The sequence below is a fragment of the Sciurus carolinensis genome, chromosome 8, assembly GCF_902686445.1.
Source record: "Sciurus carolinensis chromosome 8, mSciCar1.2, whole genome shotgun sequence".
Classification (NCBI taxonomy): domain Eukaryota; kingdom Metazoa; phylum Chordata; class Mammalia; order Rodentia; family Sciuridae; genus Sciurus; species Sciurus carolinensis.
The window spans coordinates 68,521,263-68,545,781 of record NC_062220.1 but is presented as its reverse complement, the minus strand read 5'-3'; the positions used below and the strand labels follow the sequence as shown (position 1 = coordinate 68,545,781).

At 42.9% G+C, this 24,519-nt stretch overlaps 1 protein-coding gene across 1 annotated transcript in view; it reads left to right on the top strand.

The window, feature by feature from the left end:
- The window catches only part of Lamb1 (laminin subunit beta 1), a 70,507-nt gene that overhangs the window by 28,332 nt on the left and 17,656 nt on the right, over nucleotides 1-24,519 (top strand). Inside the window, exons 14-24 of the mRNA XM_047559858.1 lie at nucleotides 2,922-3,057; nucleotides 4,269-4,427; nucleotides 5,514-5,641; nucleotides 5,869-5,992; nucleotides 6,966-7,167; nucleotides 7,947-8,090; nucleotides 8,315-8,546; nucleotides 12,080-12,243; nucleotides 13,291-13,515; nucleotides 14,489-14,703; nucleotides 15,731-15,827. Coding sequence (XP_047415814.1) covers nucleotides 2,922-3,057; nucleotides 4,269-4,427; nucleotides 5,514-5,641; nucleotides 5,869-5,992; nucleotides 6,966-7,167; nucleotides 7,947-8,090; nucleotides 8,315-8,546; nucleotides 12,080-12,243; nucleotides 13,291-13,515; nucleotides 14,489-14,703; nucleotides 15,731-15,827 — 1,826 coding nt within the window. The remainder of the gene's footprint in view (nucleotides 1-2,921; nucleotides 3,058-4,268; nucleotides 4,428-5,513; nucleotides 5,642-5,868; nucleotides 5,993-6,965; nucleotides 7,168-7,946; nucleotides 8,091-8,314; nucleotides 8,547-12,079; nucleotides 12,244-13,290; nucleotides 13,516-14,488; nucleotides 14,704-15,730; nucleotides 15,828-24,519) is intronic.

Below are 24,519 nucleotides of genomic sequence, written 5' to 3'. Positions count from 1 at the left end.
TTTAAGTTCCTAAGGTTGACTTTGAACTTGCGTTCCTCCTGCTTCATCCTTCTGACTTACTGGGATTACAGGCTGTGCTACTGCACCTTGCTATTGTCAAAAATCCTTTCCAAGTTTCAGTGCCATGTGTTTCCTGAAACCTCTTCAGTCTCCTCAGTTGGATGAATGGCAACTTCCTTGGTACCCAGAGTGCTCTGCTCGTGGTTCTGTAGAGTTCTTACTACATTGGTTAATTGCTTTATTGTTTATCTCCCCAGTTAGACTCTGAGTTCCTTAGGACGGGCACTGCCCCCTTGCCCCATTTCTCTTTCTGCATATAATTTAGTGAGAAATAAATGGACTTACCAAGGAAGTATGAGGATTGACTCAGGAAGTTGACCATGTGAGGGTCCTGGTGCCAGGAAGCGCAGCTTCCAAGACCAATATTTGCTCAGTAAATATTTGTTGAAGAGTACGAGGAGTGTGGCTCCTCGGAAAGCTAAGTGTGGGGCCGGAAAGAGAAGCAGTTGTCTTCAGTGACTGGTTTGTGGAGGCTGCAGAAAGCCTGGCAGAAGCCTCACGACTTGAATATAATACGATACAGGGGAAACAACTGGGTTTTGTGGAAAGATGTAAACAGTGCAATGGGAAGGCAGGTTGGGTGGTGGTAAACTGGACAAACTAAAGATGGAGAAGGGTTGAGAAGTCAGTTTATGAAGCTGCTACAGCAGCAGGCGAGGACAGTCACAGTGACAACCAGAAGAGGCTGCTAAGTTGAGATGTTTTGAAAGAAGATTTGAATATTGGGATAAAAGAGAAGGTTATAGATCACTTGCACCGACAGAAAATTTCAAAATCTGCTGACAGAAGTAGCAAAGGTGAGGATAAGAAGTTGGTGTGGGAAAAAAAAAAAAAAAAAGTTGATGTGAGAGGCGACGGACAGTTTGGGACAAGATGAATTAGCACAGAGGGCAGTTGGACAGACCATGGAAATGCCTCGTCCATGGCTGGAAATACAGAAACGAGCCCAGCAGAGTGCTGGGTTCCAGGAGCTGTAGGGGCAGGTAGAGCCACAGGAAGGTGCTCACCAAAGCAGCTGGTGTAGATTCAGAGCCCTGCTCATCAATGAGGATGATTCTCATCTGTCACAAAGTCACCAAGGCTTGTGACCATAGAGAAGTGTGAGGAGAATTTGTTTCTCCTGGAGTTGCCTCGTAGGGAGCTGTTCCGCAGGGGAAGGCAGCCCTGGGAGCCTGTCGGGCATCTTCCTCCTCGCCTTTGTTCTCTTGTCTCATAATTGCTCCAGAAGGATCTAGTTGTTTTCTTCCTCAGTGTTTCATGTTTTGGTCATTTGTTTCCTTGGTAAACATCTGTGGGGGAGGAAAAGAGGATTTTGTTTTGTCCATATGATGTAATGTCTGATGACCGAATTTCTGAAAATGGCTGTTGGTGGCGGCCTGTGCCAAAAGAGCCCTGGTTCCCAATGGGAACCGGCTTTCCTCTCCCAGGAACTGGTCACAGGGCATTCAGGATTCCTATTCCTGTGGGATAATGACGTAACACACAGGAAGTGGTCTTCCTCTGAACGGTGACTGCCATTTGGGACATTTTAAACAAACCTCTGAATGTTACATCTTCCAGTGATACCTGATTTCAGGTGAACTTTCAGAGATGATAAAGAAAAAAAGATAAAAGGGTGTTTGGGAATGGGTTTAAAGTAACAATTTCAAACCACAACTTAACTTGTGTTGTTGCCACCCGCGGCAACAAATCCATGGATATTGTTATCGCCTGCAGCAACAATTGCGCGGGTATTTATTGGAGGTGGACTGGAAACGAACTACTTCTACTATCTTTCTCTTTAGTGCGCTGCTTTCTTGCTTGTTCCCTAGCTTATAGGGGAAGAGAGGCTTTAAGGGGAGAGAGAGAGAAAGGCTTTGCATAAGAGAGAAAGAGTCTTTGAGAGGAGAGAGAGAGACTTTGCTTATCAGGAAAAGAGACTTGCTATACTTTCAGAGATCTATATCTTCTTAGAGTCCTGCATCCTGCAAACTAAAGGTGTGTACTATCAGAGGTGCTTCTTCTGTGATCTGCCATCTGCCTTCTGTGATCTATCAGAGGTGCTGCTTCTCTGTGCTTATCCGGCTATCCGTGGTGTTTCCTATAGGTGTGTCTTATATACCTAAGGCAGCCAGTCAGCTTAGGATTAGCACAATTGAAGCACGCACCTCGGTACCAATCAAGAAAGAATGAGGAATATCTGTTGACCACTAGCACAAAGGAGACATTAACTAATCAGGCAAAAGTAGATCACACCGTGTTAACACTATGCACCACCTCTTGGCTCAACGCCAGCTGCCATCTTAGGGTTACCCAAACATGTCTTCTGCGTGTGTGTGTGTTTATTTAGATATGAAGAAAGAATCTGTAGAATACCTTCTAAATATTCACCTTAGTTGACTCAGTCGGAGGGTGGGAGTGCTTCACCCAGTAGAGAACATGGGAAGGATTGAGTGCTGCCATTTTGAATCCTTTGGTTTGGGGTGCCTCTGGGATAATCAAGTTGGAGATGCCCTTCATGGAGTTGGATATTTGGATCTGAGGCTCAGTAAAGAGTTTACATTGGAAATAAAGCAAATATAAAAGATACCAAAGCAAGAAAGTGTGTGGTGTCTACAGAAAATCTCAACAAGGGTGGAGCATATAAGTGAAGAGAGAAAGAAAGTAAAACTGAAAAGAGGTTTCATCATCATGCTTCTGAGTTTGGGATTCATTCATAGGCATTATTTTTTTCCCCACATATTTTTGTTTTGTGAAGGAAATAAAATTCTACATAAACCTTTTACCCCCGCCCCATAATGTTTAATGGCAAGTACAGACCAGCTTGCAATGAACCAGTTCATGCGTATGGCAAACACAGCTGACTTGGCTCCTCCCTGCAGTTGCTCTGCAGAGTCAGGCCAGTGCTCCTGTCGGCCTCACATGATTGGACGGCAGTGTGACGGGGTGGAATCCGGTTACTACTTCACCACCTTGGATCATTACCTCTATGAAGCGGAGGAAGCCAGTTTGGGGCCTGTAAGTAGGGGAGTGCGTGGCAGGTGGACAAAGCAGCATTTTGGAGGGTGGTTATTGCACATATGTGCTCTGCATAGAGGCCATTTATGAAGCATTTTTGTAGCTTTTGTATTGACAAAATAAGGGTGGGGATGTGCCTTTTTGAAAATAGTCTATATTTAAAGCTGAGTCAATTTGTAATTCACAAATGGACTTTGGAGCATTCACTAATAAGGCTTTTGGTTGGTGCATTGAAGAAATTTGTCATTGTAATAAAAAGTTTTCCTCCATTTTTCTCTCTATATGTGCTCCAAAATTATATTGGGCATCATATATACTCAGACTTTTTTCACTTATCATCCCAAAATGTAGTGATTTAAAACTATGTCTAGACTTCAGCTGAGATGGCTGAAGCAGTTGGGGTCTGGATGGGCATTTCTCTCCACATGACTTCTCCAAGCAGGTCTTTTGAACTTCCTCCTAGCATGGTGGGGTGAGGACATTGAGACTTCTTCACTGGCCTCTGGCTTCCAGGAAAGAGGAAGCAGAAGCTGCCAGATCTCTTGAGACCTGGACTCAAAAGTCCCAAAATATCATTTGCTGACATTCTATTGGTCACACAGTCAACAAAGTCACAGAGAGCATAATGTAGTTTGTTTGTCTTGTTGTTTAAAGCTGTATACAAATACAGGGAATAAAAGAATTGATGGTGGCCATCTTTGAAGATGACCAGCCACAGGTGTTGTATAACAACCTTGTGAATGGACATCAGATTTGACTCATCAGTAATCAGCAAGCACCCGTCAGCATATGAAGTTTATTTCCTTGCACTTAGAGCCTAAAAGTAATGCCAATGAGAGAGAGAGAAATCACTAGACATTAGACTGGCCTTGTCGAGCAGAGATGATTCTCTGGATCCCTCCTAGACTTGCTTGTCACAGCACTTGGGATATTCTTTTCCTCTATGTGTATTCTCCTGTTTATATCAAACAAGCTATATCCCAACCTTTTGAATTCCATCCCAAGTGATCCAAGACTTCCAGCCACAAAACTAAAAAGAAATCCATTACCTGCCTATGTTTCAAAAACTTTATACAACCTACTGGGAAATTTGTGACTGAAGAATAGACATGAGCCATAGTTTTGAATCTTTCGGTGGCTTTGGGTTTCTTTGTGAAATGAAATTAAATTCCATATCATATAAAGCATACTACTGTTGCCCTTGTCCCCAGGGAGTCAGTGTGGTGGAACGGCAGTACATCCAGGACCGGATTCCATCCTGGACTGGAGCTGGCTTTGTCCGTGTGCCCGAGGGGGCTTATTTGGAGTTTTTCATTGACAACATACCGTATTCCATGGAGTACGACATCCTAATTCGCTATGAGCCACAGGTGAATAAACGCCTCCGTGGACTGTTGGTGGGGTGGTGGAGGGGGCACTGGTGGAAAACAGTACTTCTACAGGGACTAGCGATTTCTATGAGATATGGCATTTGTTTTGGAACAGATCAGCCTCTTTGCTATCCTCCTCTGCAAAGTTAAAATGTACATTTTTCTTGAATCCAGTTTCATTTAGTAATTTCTGGTTAAGCGCTTAACCTAGCCGAGTTGAGGAAACCCCATGGGCCTGTCTGCCCAAAGGTGGTCTCATTCCCCTCACTGTACGGAAGGACTAGAGATGACGGTGGGAGGCAGCAGAGGTGAAAATGGTGCCGGAAGATGGAGGGGGTCACACCAGCCAGGCTGAGCCAGAGGCTGCCAAAATGTGTCCTAAAGAATTGGATCTAGCTGGGCACAGGGGCACACGCCTGTAATCACAGCAGCCTGGGAGGCTGAGGCAGGAGGGTCACAGTTTGAAGTCAGCCTCAGCAACTTAGTGAGGCCCTAAGCAATTCAGTGAGACCCTGTCTCTAAATAAAATACAAAATAGGGCTAGGGATGTGGCTCAGTGTTTGAATGCCCCTGAATTCAATCCCTGGTACCAAAAAAAAAAAAAAAAAAAAAAAAGGGATCTAAGCCTTAATGTTTGGATGGAATTTTTATAAACTAGTACAAATGAAAGAAAGGAATAGTGTGAGTAAAGAAAAGAGTTTTTTGGGAATCATTCCTCTGGGTGAGATGAGGGGTATGGCTGGAGCTGCTGTTAGGAGGATGCCAGGCTCAGTAAAGAATGTGGGCTGTATAGTTGCAGGAAGCTCGAAGGATTGTGAGCAGGGGATTATCGCCACTGGGACTTGAAAGTGGGCCATAAGGGAAGAAGCAGGGAGGGTCTCAGGGCGGGGGTGTTTCAGCATCCAGAGAGAAGGGATTAGGGTTGGAACTGGGGCAATAGCAGAGGAAGTGGTAAGAGGGAGGAGAAGCAACTGTGTTTTCTATTTAAACTTGGCAAATGATGGGTTTAGAGAGGTCTTTATAAACAGACAAGGCAGCGGTGGGCTAATGCAGATGGTCCTCTCGATTGTTTGTTTCCTATTCTAGCTACCCGATCACTGGGAAAAAGCTGTCATCACAGTACTGCGACCTGGGAAGATTCCAACCAGCAGCCGGTGTGGTAACACTGTTCCCGATGATGACAACCAGGTGGTGTCGTTACCGCCAGGCTCAAGGTCAGTGTGACAGTGGTTTGTAGCTCAACAGAACTAACTAAAATTTAAAAAAAAATTTTTTTTTTTCTAGTCTTGCAAGGGGTAGTGACTGTTTGAGAGCCAGACATTGACTGTTGACTTGCTTCCTTTGGAATTGTCACCCTAGAGCTTTCATTTTTCCTTCTAATGTTTATGTTTTGGATGCTTAAGGGCTGTTTGTTGTTGTTTTCCTCTGTGGTCCGTGGCAGATATGTCGTCCTTCCCCGCCCCGTGTGCTTTGAGAAGGGTATGAACTACACGGTGCGGCTGGAGCTGCCCCAGTACACCTCCTCCGACACCGACGTGGAGAGCCCCTACACGCTCATTGATTCAGTAAGTGCCAGGCCACTCCTGACACACCCAGGAAAGCCTGGACTGAGCCACGTGCAGTAGTGCCCACCAGGAATCCCCGCTACTTAGTGGAGTGAGGCAGGAGGATGTCCAGTTCGAGGTCCCCCTGGGCAGCTTAGCGTGACCCTGTCTCAACATGAAAAATCAAAAAGGCTGGGAATGTAGCACAGTGGTAGTGTGCCTCTGGGTTCGGTTCACACTACCATATACACACACAAAAGTGTCCAAATGCCAGGCGGGGTGGCATACACCTGAATCCCAGTGGCTTGGGAGGCTGAGGCAAGAGGATCACAAGTTCAGAGCCGGCCTCACCAACTTAGCAAGGCCCTAAGCAACTTAGCAAGACAAATGAAATATAATATAAATGAAAGGTAAAGAGGGGGACTGCAGTTGTAGCTCAGTGGTAGAGTGCTTGCCTAGCATGTGTGAAACGCTGGGTTCAGTCCTCAGCACCACATAAAATAAAGTTATAAAAAAAAATGGACCAGTGAATGCTTAAAAATATATATATATGTGGGCTGGGGATGTGGCTCAGTGGTTAAGCACCCTGGGTTCAACCCCTAGTACCAAAAAAAAAAGTGCCCAAATGCTTCCTTGAGGTTTTTTTTGGGTAGCACCCAGGAAAAGGTAAAGTAGATCATTCTTTCTTGCCTCCAAGGTCACCTTGCTTATAAAATTCCACCTGCTGGAAAGGATCCATTTAAACTGCCTTTATCCCAAAATAGGAAGTGTCTTGAACACTAGCATTTCAAAATCCATTGTGCTATGTAAAGTATATCTAAACTTTTCCTGGCTAGAACATTCAAGAACAGGAGGGATTTCACTTGACTTCATGAGTCAGATTTTCTTCCGTTCAGGAACCAAAGAGGCCTTGCGAGCTTTATCTGTTTACCTGCTTTAACTGACCATGTGGACACAGCCATCAGGATTTTTTGCTGTTCTCCTTCCTTGGCAGCTTGTTCTCATGCCTTACTGTAAATCCCTGGACATTTTCACCACGGGAGGCTCAGGAGATGGGGTCACCAACAGTGTCTGGGAAACCTTTCAAAGATACCGGTGTCTGGAGAACAGCAGAAGTGTCGTGAAGACACCCATGACTGACGTCTGCAGAAACATCATCTTCAGCATTTCCGCCCTGTTACATCAAATGGGCCTGGGTAGGTTGTAGCCTGGCAGCTGGGGCAGCGGCTGCTTCCTGCCCTGAGTGTGCTTGGCATCAGAGGTGCACTGGAGTGCAGGTCCTGTGGCTCCGTGTTCGTGCGAGGGAGATGGTTTCTATGAGGGGTTGTCTTCATTTTAAGTAGTGTTTTGGTAATCAAACTGGGTGTGGTGGTACACCTGTAATCCCAGCAACGTAGGAGGCTGAGGCTGAAGGATCTCAAGTTGAGGCCAACTTTAGCAATTTATCAAGACCCTGTCTCAAAAAATAAAAAGGGCTGGGGTTGTAGGTCAGTGGTAAAGTGACCCTGCATTCAACCAAAAATTAATAGCACCATTGAAGATGGAATCGAAGTTTAGGAAACATACAAACAGCAGGTGACTAGGGAAAAATCCACAAGGATATTGCATGTCCTTAGGTAGGAAGGGGAGTCGGGTGGAGTCAGAGGAGCATCAAATAACAGAAATTTGTTTTTCTGTGAAAGGTCAGAGCAGCCCCTAAAGGTCTCATGTCCTATGATATTTGAGCTCTGAAGGCCAGGTGAAATGCCTTCACGACTGCCTGCCTGGAAAAACTGGTTTGCTCTGCCATCTCTACCCTGTTTCTTCTCTCCCACTCAGTGTAGGAATGATACTGTTTGAAATGGGAATTCCGAATAAGCTAAAGTAGTAAGAGACAAGGACCGGGGTGGGCCTACAGAGGAAATGGACCTGCTCAGAGGCAGGTGTGAGGTGCTGCTGCTTATGTCATAGATTCTGGCCTCTCTCCACCCTGCAGCTTGTGAATGTGACCCTCAGGGCTCCCTGAGTTCTGTCTGTGACCCCAGCGGAGGCCAGTGCCAGTGTCGGCCAAATGTGGTCGGAAGAACCTGTGACAGGTGTGCACCGGGAACCTTTGGCTTTGGCCCCAGCGGATGCAAAGGTAGGTGTATGGGAAGCGCTGTTAAGCGTTCAGATTAGAGCCACAGTACTGGGCGGGGGAGGGGGTGTCCATCGCTCCAGGAGGCGATGCTGAAGCCGATCACGTGAGCCCGTGGACATTGTGAACTGGAGTCAAATTTGCTTATTTTAAAAGGGTGCTTCTCTGTGTCTCTCTGTCATTCAATGAGTTTCTCAAGGCATTTTCTTGGTGGCCTCTTTCTGCAGCTTGTGACTGCCATCCTCAAGGATCTGTCAGTGCCTTCTGCGATGCGGTCACTGGCCAGTGCCACTGTTTCCAGGGTGTGTACGCTCGGCAGTGCGACCGATGTTTACCTGGGTACTGGGGCTTTCCAAGTTGCCAGCCCTGCCAGTGCAACGGGCATGCCGATGACTGTGACCCAGTGACCGGGGAGTGCTTGGGCTGCCAGGACTACACCACAGGCCACAACTGTGAGAGGTATGTGCACGCCACCCTCCTGAGATAAGAACGATGTCGTCCTTGGCTGAGAAACATTTCCTTAGACAAACCACAGACTTCATCTCTGCTGGGCTCCACATGGCTCATGCATTTCTTACCACCTTGCCATTTCCCAGGAGTCCATTCACGTATGCAGCACGAATGTAGTTCATACCTTCTGTGTGCCGGGTAGAGGCCGATTGCTGGGGATGTGGCAGAGAACAAAACCACCGTGAATCTGCCTTTACGGAGTCATTTTACACCTCACCATAGGTCTGAGAAGAAATCATGTCTCCGTTTCGGCACATTCTGGCCTCAGATGGAGTTGTGAAATGTTAGTGCCTAATTTGTGTCAAAGGAGAAATCAAATCCAAATGGGATTAGTCATTTTAAGTAGCTTTGTTTTTCAGAACATTTTATGCAATCACAGTTTCCTGGAGACTTATAAAATGTGCACAAGCAGAGCTGTGCTCCAGTTAGCAAGTGAATTATTATGAACCCCAAGCCCTGGAGGAGTAGACATAGCATGTACCTCCAGTGACATTAACAATTTAGTTCAATAGATAAAAATAGTCCAGGTGAAAAACTACACACTGATTTATCCTTTCATGACTAATTAAGATATGCAAAGTTACTGCGAGAAGCTGCTTTTGAGGGGGATTATAGTCTCCACCTTTCCATGTCAATAAATTCTCTCCTAATATCCATCCATTCCACAGTCACTTGTGAGACTTCAGCAGGCACTTCTTTGGGTGTCAGAGTTGCTTATCAGATGAAAAATGGTTAGTAAAAACTGAGCATGTGGTTAACCTAAGGCATTTAAACATTCATGAAGCAAACACATGACTCTTGGCTTGATGCTGAAGTGGTATTTCAGAATTTGGAGGCCTAACGACTAGCCCTTGGAATCAGTCATCACAATATTGTGCCATAAAAAGAACACAAGGAAAGAGTTACACAGAGATGAAAGTAGGAAATTAATATATTGCTGTCATCTTTTGCTTTCTGCCCTAGATTTTTTTCTTTGTTGATCATTCAGAGGGAGATGGAGAACTAGTATGAGAAAGAGATAGATGAAGAAGTAAGATTAACCAGAAGAAGGGAGGAGGATGGGGAACAGAGATAGACAACAAGGTTGTTACCTGCAGTGCTGCTTCAGTGAGACGTACTGGAATGGATTTGAAAGAGCATCGGGCGAGAAGAGACTGGTTGATATTTGCAGCTGGATTTGGGTTTTATTGGCAAAGGGTTTTAATTTTTTTTTTTTAAGAGAATAGGAAGTGATGTGGGAGAAGGAAAGATTTTTTTAGCCCTAGGTTTGGAAGACAACCCTTTATTACAATATTTGGAGTTCTGCTGTCTAGTTTGAGTCAATTTTTCATCCTTCTTTTTCTCATTCCCAGATGATCAAAGTTTCAATCCCATAAATTTAAAACTGAATGCTCAAGTTTGTTCTTGAGGGGAGGAAGTTTGGGGGAGGGCCAGGAAATGAACATTCTATTCGTCATGACATGTTTATTTATTTTTGTTGTTGTTTTTGTTAATTTTTTTTTATTCATTTGTATACAGATAGGGTACAACTTTTCATTTCTCTAGTTATACATGATGTAGAGTCACACTGTTTGTGTAATCATGTATTTACATAGGGTAATGATGTTTGTCTCATCCTATTATCTTTCCTTACCCCGACCCCCTTCCCACCCCTCATTTCCCGCTACACAATCCATCCTTCCTCCATTCTTCCCTGACCTCCTTCCCTGTTATGTATCATCACTTATGAGAGAAATCATTTGTCCTTTGGTTTTGGGGGATTGGCTTATTTCACTTTGCATGATATTCTCCAACTCCATCCTTTTACCTGCAAATGCCATAATTTCATTCTTCTTTTTGGCTGAATAATATTCCATTGTGTATATATACAAGTTTCTTTATCCATTCATCTGTTGAAGGGCATCTAGGTTGATTCCACAATCTAGCTATTGTGAATTGAGCTGCTATAAACATCAATGTGACTGTGTCACTATAATATGCTGATTTTAAGTCCTTTGGGTATAGGCCAGGGAGTGGGATAGCTGGGTCAAATGGTTGTTCCCTTCCAAGTTATCTAAGGAATCTCCATATTGCTTTCCAGAGTGGCTGCACCAATTCGCAGTCCCACCAGCAATGTATGAGTGTACCTTTTTCCCCACATCCTTGCCAACATTTATTGTTGCTTGTATTCTTGATAATAGTCATTCTAATTGGGGTGCAATGGAATCTTAGGGTACTTTTGATTTGCATTTCTCTTATTACTAGAGATGTTGAATGTCTTCGGTTTTATTTCACTCAGAAAAGCCCCAGAAACTTCCTCAGAAACCATTTTACAAAATTGCATCACTATGAATTTCTTAGCACCTCACACATAATTAAGGAGCCATGTTCATATATTATTTCTGTATCTAGTTAAATACATGATTAATTTCCTCTGAACAGCTTTCTTCTTTCTCCCCACTTTAAAAAATATATTACCTGTCTCAAAAAAAAAAAAAAAAAAAAAACCACATGAAAGACAGGCTGGGGATGTGACTCAGCCATGGTAGAGCATGTACCTGGTGTCCGCAAGTCCCTGGGGTCAATCCCCAGCACCCCAAAACAAAACACAGAAAACACACTGAACTAGAAATCTTAAAACCTGAGTTGTAGGCCCTGCTCTGCTTCTAACTTGCTTTATAAATTTGGGTGAGTTTGAGTGTTCAACTTCCTATAAGTATAACTAGGATGGCTGAATTTATCTTGAGGATATTTGCATGACATAGTGAAAGAATCCCTTGCTGAATTGAAATCATAGCTCATTTATCTAACAAGGTGTATGAGCTTGGCAAATCATCCAGGCTCCATGGATCCCTTGTCTATAAATTGAGAGGATTGGACCTGTTGGATTTGGGAGTTAATAAATGACATCCCTTATTGCTGCTCGAGTTGGAACCATGTGAGACGTGGACTCTGGAGTCACATAGTTGCAGAGCATCCCTATCAGCTTTCTTACTGGTAAAAAGCTGGATCAGATGTGATTTTAGACCTGTGGCCGCCATGGGCTTGCTAACATGTTCTTCCTCCCTGGCATGGTATATAAGCCACGGTCACAAAGACTGACTCCTTAGGGAAAAGAGGGAGCAGAACCCCATGCTTGGGGCAGGCAGGTAGCGTATGGGACCTCCTTCTCTGGAAAGCTGTGAGCAAGAGGCTGTGTGAGGTGAGGGTATCATCCTAATGCAGTAGTTCTGCAACTGGTCCCCACATCAGTAGCATCAGCACCACCTGGGACCTGTTGAGTCAGAAGCTTGAGGAGAGGCACCCAGCTATGTTTTGACAAACCCTTCAAGGGATCCTAATTGGGATCAAGTTTGAAAACCACTGTTTCAATAGAAAGATCTCCATGTGGAAACACAAAGAATGGGGGGAAAAATGTCCCCAGGCAGAACACAGTTTCTAAGACTTTTCTTGGAACAGGTTTCTTACAACTGGATCATGGCTCACTCTTGTGACTACTGCAGGTGCTTGTCTGGTTACTATGGTGACCCCATCATTGGGTCAGGAGATCACTGCCGCCCTTGCCCTTGCCCAGATGGTCCTGGCAGTGGACGCCAGTTTGCCAGGAGCTGTTACCAAGATCCTGTTACTCTACAGCTTGCCTGTGTTTGTGATCCTGGGTATATTGGTAAGTCCTGTACCGATGTTGGGAGGCAAAGCGGAGGAAGGGTGTGTCTTTGATTCATTGTTAAGGAGAAAGTGATGGTGAGTTAGTTAAGCTCACTTTTACAAGCCTTAATTAAAAGTTAAGGAAGTTGGCATGTGGATAGAGGTAATTCTTGAGTCTCTAAGATAATAATGTTATTAAGTGCACACAGGAACCCTTCCTCTGGGGAGCTGAGTAAGTGGCCATATGAGGCAAGGATATCAAGTTCATTCAGATCCACCCAAAACCCTGTGAAACCTTTTTCTGTTCTTAAACAATAGGAAGATTAGTTTAGTTTTTGTTTCTCCCTTCCCTTGTCTAACTCTTAGCCAAAGTGTCTCAGAGCAGTGAGGTGGTCAGATGGTGGCAGAAGGATGAAAAGAATATCATCCAGGAAACTGGCAGATAGCTGTGCTGGTCAGAGCTGAATGATTCCTCACTGTTTATTATAATCACATCATCTGTTCACACTGAGTGAATTTAGCTGATTATGAGAATAAGCTCCCTCTTATTTCAGTCTCAGAACCTGTGATTCAATACTAGCTACACTTTTGTGTGGTTCACATAAGCCTATGATTCAAGGATTTCTTAGGAAAATTGGTTATCACTGAGGATCCCATTTTTCAGATTGTGTAAGAAAGTGCAGTGATTTTTCAGTTTATATAATTCTTGGGGTAGGATTTTAACATTAAGTTACCCTTTACTTGTTCTTCATTTTTTAGCTCCAAGCCTTCTCCACCCATTTTTAATGAGAAAGCTAAAGTCCCACATGCTAAGAGTCTTAGAACTCTCTTGCCCTGTTGTGACCTCTAAGGCCACTGCAGCAGCATTAGAGACCACAAAATATTTCCCTCTCCTAGCAGCTAGAAGCCTGTTCTTCTCCCTCAGGATGTGATGGTCCCAAGCTCTGTCAATAGCACAGTGAGGATGAAGCAGTGGGGTTTGCCCTTGAGGCAGGAATATTGGTGGACTGTGATCTGGCTTTTTAGTCAAGCTGAAAGTCTGAGGCTTTTTTTTTCTTCACACCAGGCTCCAGATGTGACGACTGTGCCTCAGGATTCTTTGGCAATCCCTCGGATGTTGGGGGGTCATGTCAGCCTTGCCATTGTCACCACAACATTGACACAACGGACCCAGAAGCCTGTGACAAGGAGACTGGAAGGTGCCTCAAGTGCCTGTACCACACGGAAGGGGACCATTGCCAGCTCTGCCGATTTGGGTACTATGGTGATGCCCTCCGGCAGGACTGCAGAAGTAAGATGCACATTCTCTTTGCCCGTGGTTGAAATGATTGCCACCGTTCTCTTCATCATTGGGGTTTATTTGCATGTTTATTTTACATGGGAAAACATTAGTTCAGAAGGGTCAAATTTCAGTTTCAGTGAAAAAGACTGAATTGTGTTTTTAGCATTACATCATTTTCTGGCAAGTGTGGACTCTCCAGATGTGGCTTAGTGTCAGGGAGAGAAAACCAAAGGGAAAACTGGCTGTGACCATGATAAATGGCACACTACCTGTGTGTGAACTTGCTGACCAAATGGGACTTGGAGATCCTAAATACCCACTGCAGGCCACACCTTTTCTAGCATCATTAATGGAGCAGAGCCTTCCAGCTTAGTAAAGGGGAGAAACATCTCTAAAATCTTCCATATTTTATTTCTCTCTTATCAAGAAATCAGTCAGAGCCTTTTCTGCTGCTGCAAAGCCCCCAGGCCACTGTCATTCATACAAACCTGCATGGAATGTTGGGGACCAGCAGGACTGGATTCTTTCAAGCCTTACTAGCTTAAAGGGCTTCTTTCTACCTCTTCCTTCTGACATGTTCATTACTGCATTTTCCTGCCAAGAACTTTAAATTATGAGATATCTCTCTTCCTGCTGGCATATATCTTTTTAAATTTCCAATAAAGTCTTCAATTTTAAAATGTTTCACCAGCAGCTTATTGAATTTGTATATCTTGAAAATACTCTGAGGCAAAATCTGTCATTGTGCATTGTGCAAATATGTCATTTGCCTGAGAAATGTCAGAATGGTGTAGCATATCATAAAACTTCTAAAGAGCAGTAATTTTAGATGTTTTTTTAAATTGCCTCCTTTCCTTCTTGCCTGTCAAGATTGAGATCTGGAGAGGGAAAGTCTTTGCTGATTAGAGGTACCCAGCGTCTGCATGCCTGTATATTTGTGAATGTAATCATAGGTAAATCTGATCACGCTGTTCTTTTTCAGAGTGTGTCTGCAATTACCTAGGCACTGTGCAGGAGCACTGTAATGGCTCTGACTGTCAGTGTGACAAAGCCACTGGTCAGTGCTTGTGTCTTCCTAATGTGATCGGGCAGAACTGTGACCGCTGTGCACCCAATACCTGGCAGCTGGCCAGCGGGACCGGGTGTGACCCATGTGACTGCAATTCTGCACATTCCTTTGGGCCATCTTGTAATGAGGTAAGGGACTGTGGCAGAGGAGTGAGGATTTAATGAGCCTAGGTGACAGCTAGCCCATCAGGTAGTTTTGCCCCAGTTGTTGAAAGGCCAACATAACACACAAGCTGGCAGACACTGCATGAGCTGGCTGTCAGCCCTTGTCCCCTTCTTGGCTAAGGTGACATAATTCTGCAGAGTCCTCATCTGATGCATCCATAGCATTTCATTACAGTGCCCCACTGCAGATGCAGACTCACCTGAGTGGGTAAAAGTGTGCCACTTCCTTTTTTTATTTTTATAGACTGCATTTTGATTCATTGTACACAATGGAGTATAGCTTTTCATTTCTGTGGTTGTGCACAGATGTAGATTCACACCATTCATGTAATCATACATGTACATAGGGTAATGATGTCTATCTCATTCCACCATCTTTCATTCCACCGCCCCCTCCCCTCCCCTCATTTCCCTCTACACAATCCAAAGTTCCTGCATTCTTCTATTATTCTCCTCCCACTTCCTTATCTGACCCCCAAATAAGACTTTTTTCTTACTCAGCTTCAAAGGAACCAAATAGCCATACCCAACATTGCAGAGTCTTATTGTTTATTCACACATGCCAAGAATGACATGCTGCTAAGTCAAGTGAGTCAGATGGCCTAAGATTAGTGTTGATCTGTGAGGATAACAGGAAAGAAGCCAGGCCTATAATCCTAATGACTCTGGAGGCCAAGGCAGGAGGATCACAAGTTTGAGGCCAGCCTTAGCAACTTAGCAAAATCCTTCAGAAAAAAGGAAGAAAAAAGAAAAGCGTGAGGAAATGTGTAAATCAGTTGTACCATGCTATGGACCTGCTTCAGCACTGTTTCAGGAGAGCAGATAGGATGTGCTGGCACCTGAGCTGGAGGGTCGAGCCTCTCCTCAGAGAGCATGTGCAGGCCTTTTCAGGCAGACAGCTCAGTCCACTTCTACCTGGCAGCTAGCGGGGAAAAGTGACAACTGGCTTCTGCCCTGAAGCTACTTGACCACAATCTATTTCTGGCCGCAGTTCACAGGACAGTGCCAGTGCATGCCAGGATTTGGAGGCCGCACCTGCAGCGAGTGTCAGGAACTCTTCTGGGGAGATCCCGACGTGGAATGCCGAGGTGAGGTGCAGGTATTCTGCTGGGAGCTTTGATGGCAGGGGAAGGGGCAGGCTTTCCAAGGGCCTTGTAAACTCTAAAGTGCAGTGCAGATCAACATGTTTACATGACAAGTCCATGCCCAGGGCTTTTGGTTTTGCTTTTCTGATCTAATCTAGCCTCACAGATAAGTGTATTCAGTGAAAAGTGTATGTGCTCACCCCTTCCCCACACCTGGGGTAGCATTGTTTGTCTCTTTGCACATGTAAGTGCATGTGCACACATGCGCGCACGCGCGCACTCACACATACGCATACACACACACACACACACAGATATGTTCCAAGTTGCTTTTGTAAATGCTTTTAAGCAAAATGGGAACATGTGAACTGTATATTTCCGCAAACTGATTTTTTTTTTTTTTTCCCCCTCTCTGAACTGTATCTTTTGGCCACCTTCCTTGATGGCACATGTAGAGATAAACAATTATTCTAGTAAAATCATTTGATTCCAGTGGGTCAAGCAGATTCTGTTGGCAGTTAAAGCTCTTGGTATCTGGGTGTAATATATTGCCCACATCAGTAAAATTGGAGGGTGACGTCATGGAGTCTTTGTGCACAACAAAGGGAATGTGGGGTTGGTTTTCCAAGTCTGTTAAATGTGCATTAAACCCAGACTCTCACTTAGAGAAATGACATTTTCTTAAGAATGAAAACTTGGTAAAATCATGTGAATGATAAGGATTGCTTAATTTTATTTTTATAGACTGCATTTTGATTCAAAACGGTTGCAGTTTTCAGATCCAAAAGCAAAAGCATTTATGGCAAAATTTTAACAAGCTGTTTCAACTCTTTCCTATTCTTCTGTTCCTACTTTTTCTTCCCTCTTTTTAATTTATAACTAGATATTTTCTATAGTTTGTATGCTCTTTGGTGTATTTTCTTTGTTGCATGCACCAAGTAGTAAGTCCCTGTTGGACTGTAAATTTTAAAATGACCTTTTTTTCTTTTGGATATATCATCTCTTTTGGATGAGAACAAGAAATAACAGATCTTAAGTGAGCAACTCTTGAAGTATTTCCTATAAAAAAACAGAAATTTAGGAAGAATGTACCTTAATAGCAGGAAAACTTGGAACAGTGGACAACACCAGAACAAATTCATATGATTTGTTCCTAAGTTGAGGCTTGACCAGAAGGATTGGTGTGGACATCTTTGATTAAGGTTTGTTTCACAGAGGGGATGATATTTGCTGTGTCAATAAACAAGTACTCTTTCGTTCATCACTCTCCAGTCCAGATGTTGATTCTAATGAGCTGGGACTTTCTCAGTTCTATTAGAAGGTATTGACTGTCAGTGGACCAGTTGCTCTCAGATTTTTCTAGAAATAAAACCCTGGTTTCTCCAGGGCCCCGATCACTATCTCTTTAATTCCTCAATCTTATAGTGCCCCAAGGGCTTGATTCTTTTCCACATAATGGCTCTATCTTTGCTTATACCCTGATTCTATCAGCCTGTGTTATTGGCAAAACAGCGTTGGCTGCCAAAGCTCTCTGACCTTTAGCCGTCTTAGCTCTTTTGGCATGAAATGCCTGTTACCCAAGGGCTGAGTCAATCAGAGAATTGTTCATGGAGTAGTCAGAACTTTACCTCTTACCCTTTTATCTTTTCTTTCAGCTTTTGCCTCTAAATCTGTCAGAAAAATTGTGGCTTATGGACCCCCATGCCAGCTTATTTGGGTCAAAATTTAGATCCTGTTTTAGAAACTTCGTGAAAAATGAGATTTGTAGCATTGAAGTTTGCCAACTTCTTTGTTCATTTTATCTAGAAGAAAAGTCAGCTCATTACATAGGAAACTGATAAGCAGGAAAAACAAACTTATAATACAAACCCAAGTTTTCTGCAAGGAGAAGTAGTTTGTATGAGGAGAATGTATTGAAACTGGACATGTACATGCCTTTCTGCATCTCCCTTTGGTATTTCCTTTTTAAGATAATCAGACCTTTAGTTAATGAAGACAGTACACACATCATCTGGCTTTAGGGCTTTCCTGTTGTGCTGTTGTGCAGTTGGATCCCAGTGACAGGAGGGCAGCAGGGAGCCAGGCAGATGGAATCCCATAGCAGAGAGCTTGGGTGCCTGGAGCCAGGCTGGCTGTGTTCAAGTCAAACACTCCTTCTGTATTAGGAGAACGCCAAGCCCCTGCTCCTCTCTGCCACCCCAGCACATTCCTCCCTTTCCTCAGTTTGGTATGAATATCTCCAATCTTCTTTCTATGCATTTATCATTATATGTATATAATTTTTTAAAAAACATGCAGAATCTGCTTTTAAAAAATTCAACCTCAGTTCTTTATATTTTTGTGACCTTTTTATTATAATCTAAGTCTTCACACCCATTCAGCCCATCCCTGTTATGTTTAGATATGAAGTGTCTCCCAAAAGCTCCTGTGTGGGAAGGCAAGAAAATTCAGAGGTGAAATGATTGGGTTATGAGATCCTTGATCTAATCAGTGCTTTAATCCACTGGAATGGATTATCTAGGTGGTAATTATAGGCAGGCAGGGTGTGGCTGGAGGAGGCGGGTTGTTGAGGGCATGTCTTTGGGGTATGTATTTTGTCCTGGGTGAACTGAGCTTAGCCTCTTCTCTGCTTCCTGGTGGCCATGTCCTGAGCCACTTTCCTCTGCCACCCTTCTGCTGTGATGTTCTATCACAACTCAGACCCAGAGCAGTAGAATCGATCAGGTATGGACTGAGACCTCTGAAACTATGAGCTCCAAATGAATTTTTCCTTTCTAATTGTTCTTGTTAGGTCTTTTGGTTATAGCAAAAAGCTGACTGAAACAACCTCAACTAGTAAAAAGTTGGTGGCAAGACCTTTGGAGATAGTATATGGGCTCAAGGGAAAATACCCAAGACGTATTGGCAGATTCTCGATCTAGGGGTTCTCTCCTTACTTTCTTATTAAATTACAACATCTTTGGGATTTTTTAAAGATGGAGACCAGAAAGCCCCTTTCCCCAAAGTGTTAAAATCTAGATGTAAAATACCTAACCTCTTTGCTAACTTGGGCAATTCAGAGTTATAAAATGTTGTATCTTTTTGAGTGTTCAGGTCTATACTGCCCTTTGGGTTTGCATTGACTGGACTAGGGTGGGACATTTGGAAATTTGGGGGAAGAAGAGCATTTGGGTTATCACCATGATGGGGCAGTTGCCATAGGATGACAAATGTCCCACAGTGCTTAAGGGAGACTCTCAGGCAGAATACACTGGGTCCCAAAGGCCTTCGATAACCAGCAGAGGAGGCTGAAAACCTACAAAGCATCTAGAGAGAGCGAGAATTGAATTCACAATGGGTGATTCATGGCAGCCACAAGGCCTGCTCATACTGGATGGCAGTGGGAGCTAGTGATCAGTATGGTCCAGTGATCACAGGGGCAGTAAGAAGCAGACCAGGGGCTGGGGTTGTGGCTCAGTGGTAGAGCGCTTGCCTAGCATGTGTGAGGTACTGGGTTCAATTCTCAGCACCACATAAAAATACACAAAATAAAGGTTCATCAACAACTAAAATATGTTAAAAGAAAGAAGAAGCAGCAGCAGACCAGGCTCAGGTCTGTTTGCACTGGTGTGCCTTAGAAATGGGAGTAACAGAACTTGAGGGACTGGGTCCAAAGATCAGCAAAGACAAGAAGAAATGTTATCTAAAATTAGATGGAACTATGAGGAAAGAACATATTCTTTTCTTGAACTATGTAATTAATTGCCAAATATATTTTCAGTTGAAATGGTTTGTTGGAGGGCACAAATTTAGACTTTCTGGTGCCATCTTGCAAACAATAAGCTTATAGAAAGACTTAGGTCATAGTATTCTCCTTATGGAAAAAAATGTAGTTATGTAAAAGACAAATGAGTTGAGCCTCCAACATACAAATTGGTGAATGTTCCTATTGTCCCAGCAAGTTGGGCCTCTTGGCTGATGGTGCCAAGCCTGAACAAGCCCACCACTGTGCTGGGATGGAGAGAGAGTCTCATCCACCCACTGAGAACATGCTGGAGGAAAGTTCAGCCTGGAGCTCTGCATTGTGCCCCCCAGAAGCTAAAGGGTCATGTAAGGAATCTTTCTGTTGATTCATAGATTGTAAAGGGAGGGTATGGTTTCCATTTGGGGCCTTGGCTCTTAGAAAAGGCCAATGTCTCTAAATCCAGAGGAAGGCAACTATGGGGCACAGGTGAGAGGCCCTGAGCAGTGGCCTTTTTCCCCATCATGCTTGTTTCTTATTTCACATTTCTCTAGTAGAAAAAAAACAAAACTGTGCATTCTTTTGCCCACACATTTATCTTTAGAATGCCTGAATTCTTCTCTCAGGTTGGAATTTCTTCTATAATCACTCCTCTTATTCTTTATTTCCATTGTGCTTCAGGAAATCAGACTTTGAGTCTTTGGAGAACTGTAAATTCTGTTGATAGGAGGGTGAAGTCTTTCTTACCTAATCTTAATAACAGAATGTGGGTCCCTGGAAGTGGGGATCTAGACTAGAAGTGGGCAGACCTCATGCAGCCCACTTCCCATGCTGGTAACTAAAGCATTGAACCTGCTTGTTTATATTTTATCTGCGGCTGCTTGTGCTGCAGTGCCAGAGTTGAATACTTATGACAGACAGAGTGGCCAGCGAAACCTAAAATAGTCACTCTATGGATCTTTTGTAAAAAATTTGCAACCTCTGGGCTAGTCAGGCAAAAATTTCTGTAGGTGAAATCATAGTCATCCTCCCTCTTTCATTCCAAAATTGAAGTTATAGTATGGGGGCCAAAAAAAGGGAAAGGGGTAGGAAAGAATGTCAGAAAACAGAAAACCACATGTAAAGACATACAAAGTATTCAAGTTTTTCTTTTAGTGAAATGGAAATGTCCTGGTAAAGTATCAGCCAACCTTTTAGTGTTGCTGTAAATCCTAGAGACCCACATTACTTAAAAAGCAAAGCTGGTGGCAGCAGATAACTGTCATCTGGTACTTAAGATACTTAAGACTTTCTCTGTCCCAAGGCAAATGTAAGTTTCCAACAGAAAGGTGGATAATGAGCCCAGTGTTGACTGACATTGGTGCATAGTGGTGAGTGGACAGGGCTCTTGCCTTGACAGGAGGCTGGTTATTTGGGGAAATGGAGCACAGAAAGCAGGAAGAGAGTGGAACAGATCCTGTCAGTTGGTAGGGCAAGATCAGTGGGAACTGAAGTCATTAGATGAAATCTTATGGAGAAAGTTACTTCTAGTGGGCATTTGCAGAGATCTGCTCAGTCAGTGCTGAGCATTTTCACACATACGATTATCAGTCTTAATTTTATCCTTGCAGCAACCTTTGGGGGTAAATCTAACTAACCTCCCTGTCATAGTTGACTAATCTCAGACTCAGGTTAAAAGGCTTGCCTGAAGATGTGTGAGGGGAGACCAGGGCTCTGAGGCCATGCCTGGGAGCCCAGGGTCCTGCTCTTTCCACAGTCCTGGTGGCTTCTTGTTAATAGCTGGTATTTAGAGAGAAATTACTGTCATAGCGAAGGACAATAAGGACATCATGTAGTGCAAAGACCATAGGAAATACCATTAGGAAAAAGGCTTGGCTGGAGTCTTAGAAGATTTGGTTTCACCCAATTGTGAAAAGCTTTAAATGACAGGCCATGAAAGGTGGACTTTGCTTAATGGGGAAATCAGCTCTGGAGGAGGAGAGGGAAGGGTATGAGGAAAGCAGGTTTCCATTCTGACACTGACTTATACATGTTTTCCTCTGAGCCTCAACGTCTTTAAAATTGGTGCAATAGTCTTCATGTACCTAGCTCTTAGGTGTCATGTTTTAAATAAGAAAACTTAATAAACAGAGGGGACACCTCCTGACCACAGAAAATGTATTTGCAGATGAACATGGAATTCTTGGGGCTCATTAATATAATTTTCTTTCATGAAATGCTGTTCTTGAACTTCATGATTTGTTCATATTAAAGATCAGGCAATAACTTTTTCTGTATATACTTTCCTCTTTCCAAGAGAAAGTTTTTGGTTCTCTGCCAAATAATATCACTTCCTAACGCAACGCTGTGCTCGAGGCACACCCTTTCTCATAGGAGGCTGCTGAGTGCGTCAGCCACGGCCTACACAGTTGGCTTATCATGTTTAGATCCTGGTGGGTGTGAGAGATGACCTTTGAATTTCCTTCATAATGTTAGTTAGTGTCCAACAAGTTTTAAGTTGCCAGGTGTGACCCAACCTTTCTGCTCCAGGCATGTGAGTAGTAAGAGTTTCACTAAAAGATCTGGGGTGAGGAAAGGTCTTTTGACAAGGTCATGCATGTGGGTCTTCTGGTGCTCATCTCCTAGGGGACTCCAAGAAGCCATTTTGGAAATATGTAAGCTGGGAAGGAAGCACATGTCCAGGAGTGTAACCATTTCCCAGCTTCAGTTTGAAATTAAAACCGGATGTATTCTGGAACAGTTGTTTTGTATTCTTTGAGAGTGCAGGGCTGACTTTTTCAGTGATGATCAGCTCCTCAGTTGAAGGAAAGGAATGTTGGGCTAAACTGGTGGTTGTCTTTTGGAGAGATTTGAAGCCCTGCGGGACCCAAACTACCCCCCACCACCCAGTGGCCAGATAAGGAGGGAAACTTTATCTGCCTTTTGAGCCTATGGTGCCAGCCCAGTGTTTTTCCCTCAAAGATGCTTGTGACAGAATGAGTGCAAGATGTGCCCTTAGCAATGCAATAGGTGAAAAATCAGAGAAATGTTAAATAAATTCACTGTTGACCTGCATCCCTTGCCCTAGTCATGAACCCAGTAGACACCTATGCAGGATTGAACTAAAGTGTACCTTTGCATGAGCTATGGGGAAAGAATAATTTTCTGAGCAAACTAAAAGCTATCTGTGTAGCATGTGCCTCAGCTATCTGAAGCCTGGGGAGGTGTGGGGTAAGTGGGCTTTAGTAGTTGGTTCTTGGAGCATTTACAGGGATGACTGCTAATGGGGGCAGGAGTGAAGTGGTCTCAGTATCATGGGTGGCATTGCTTATCCCTCTATTACATAGGCCCTTACACTTGTGCATCAGTTCACACTGTGAACTCTAAAGTCATGGTTCTACTCCACCTTTGAGAAGGTATCTACACACACACATTTGCTCACACTCTTGCTCTCTCTCCCTCAAACATACAAAGAAGGTGGAAACAGCTGGAAAAATGACACAGTCAATACTAAAAGTCAGGTCTAGCAATGCTCAACAGCACATCTCCTGGGACCTTGTAGAATGTTAAGTTGTTGGGCCCAGACCTCCTGAATGAGAAGATGGGATGAGGGAGCAGCAAAGGCATCTGTTTCATCATCCCTCCAGGTGATTTTGATGCAAGTCACCCGGTAACCAAGTTTTCTGGATAACAATGAATTTACCAAAATGATATAAAAATCATTCTTAAAATTTAAATATCATTTTTTAAGGTAAGCAGTACTGTTATATTATGTGTGAAATCTGGGTTGTACCTATTGAAATGTGTATATATATGTATATATATATAAAGTATCTGGGTTTTTATGTGAATATATGAACTTATATCCCCAAATACATAGGTACATTCGTGTAAAATATTATGGTTTGTATGTATAGTGGTTTCTCTAAGTTGTATTGGTAGGTATAGGACTAACATAGAAAAATTGTTAGGGTTAGTTTAGGGATTGAACATTATTATCCATATATAGGAATACAAATATGAATATATATGTAAAAATATACATGAAAATATTTAAATGGGTATAATTTTTATATAGTTATTTTTCTTTTAAGATGGATACTTATAATTTTAATTATAGTTTATGATTATGTAACTGAATATATATGAAAATGTATGAGCAGGAATTTGGTTGCTGTTAAGGTATATTCATATATATATGTGAATGTATACAAACATATAGGAATATATATGTGAAAATATATATGGATATTCAAACTAAAAAAAGAAAAAAAAATTTTAAATATCATAAGGCTTTCAGGTGTAGCCTTATCTAAGTTCTTATTCTGTTCATCCAAGAAACTGAAAGTAGTACCTTTCTCATTATTTTTCTGGTTTGTCACTAGGTATTCCACTAAAACACAATCCCATGAATGAGTTTGAGATACAGCTGGGTAAAAAATGTAAAAACAAGTTTAGGTTTGTTTGTTTTCCTGCAGAACTCCTCTGGATCTTTAATATGCTGAAATTTCTTTTTATGTGTTTATTAGTGTGAAATGTGCTCTTAATCTTCAAGGGGAAGATGTAGAATCTCCTGTATGGACCTTGATCATGGAACCCTTTTTTCAAGGAACATATAGAATAAAGGGTATAGGAATCACAATTAAAGTTACACATAGCTTGCTTAAGTTACTTCTTGGTTCAGTATTCTTTCCAAAATTAGGAAAGAATAAAACATGCCTTAGGTGTTTAAAAAAAAAATCCAAGTTTTAATTTTAAAACCCAAAGTTTAGTTTTGAAAACCCAAGGCACCAAGAAAAGTATGTTTTAAACCCTAAAAGTTAAAAACTAGAATATTCTAAACTTCAGATTACTAGCAAATAAGCCTAAGACCATGACTACTTTTCTTTTATCCAGTGGAAATGTAATCAGGTAACACTGGGCGGACCATCAGATACAGAAAGTGATATTAAAAACTTAACAGTTTTTTGAGTGCTTTTTAGAGATCAGATGCTC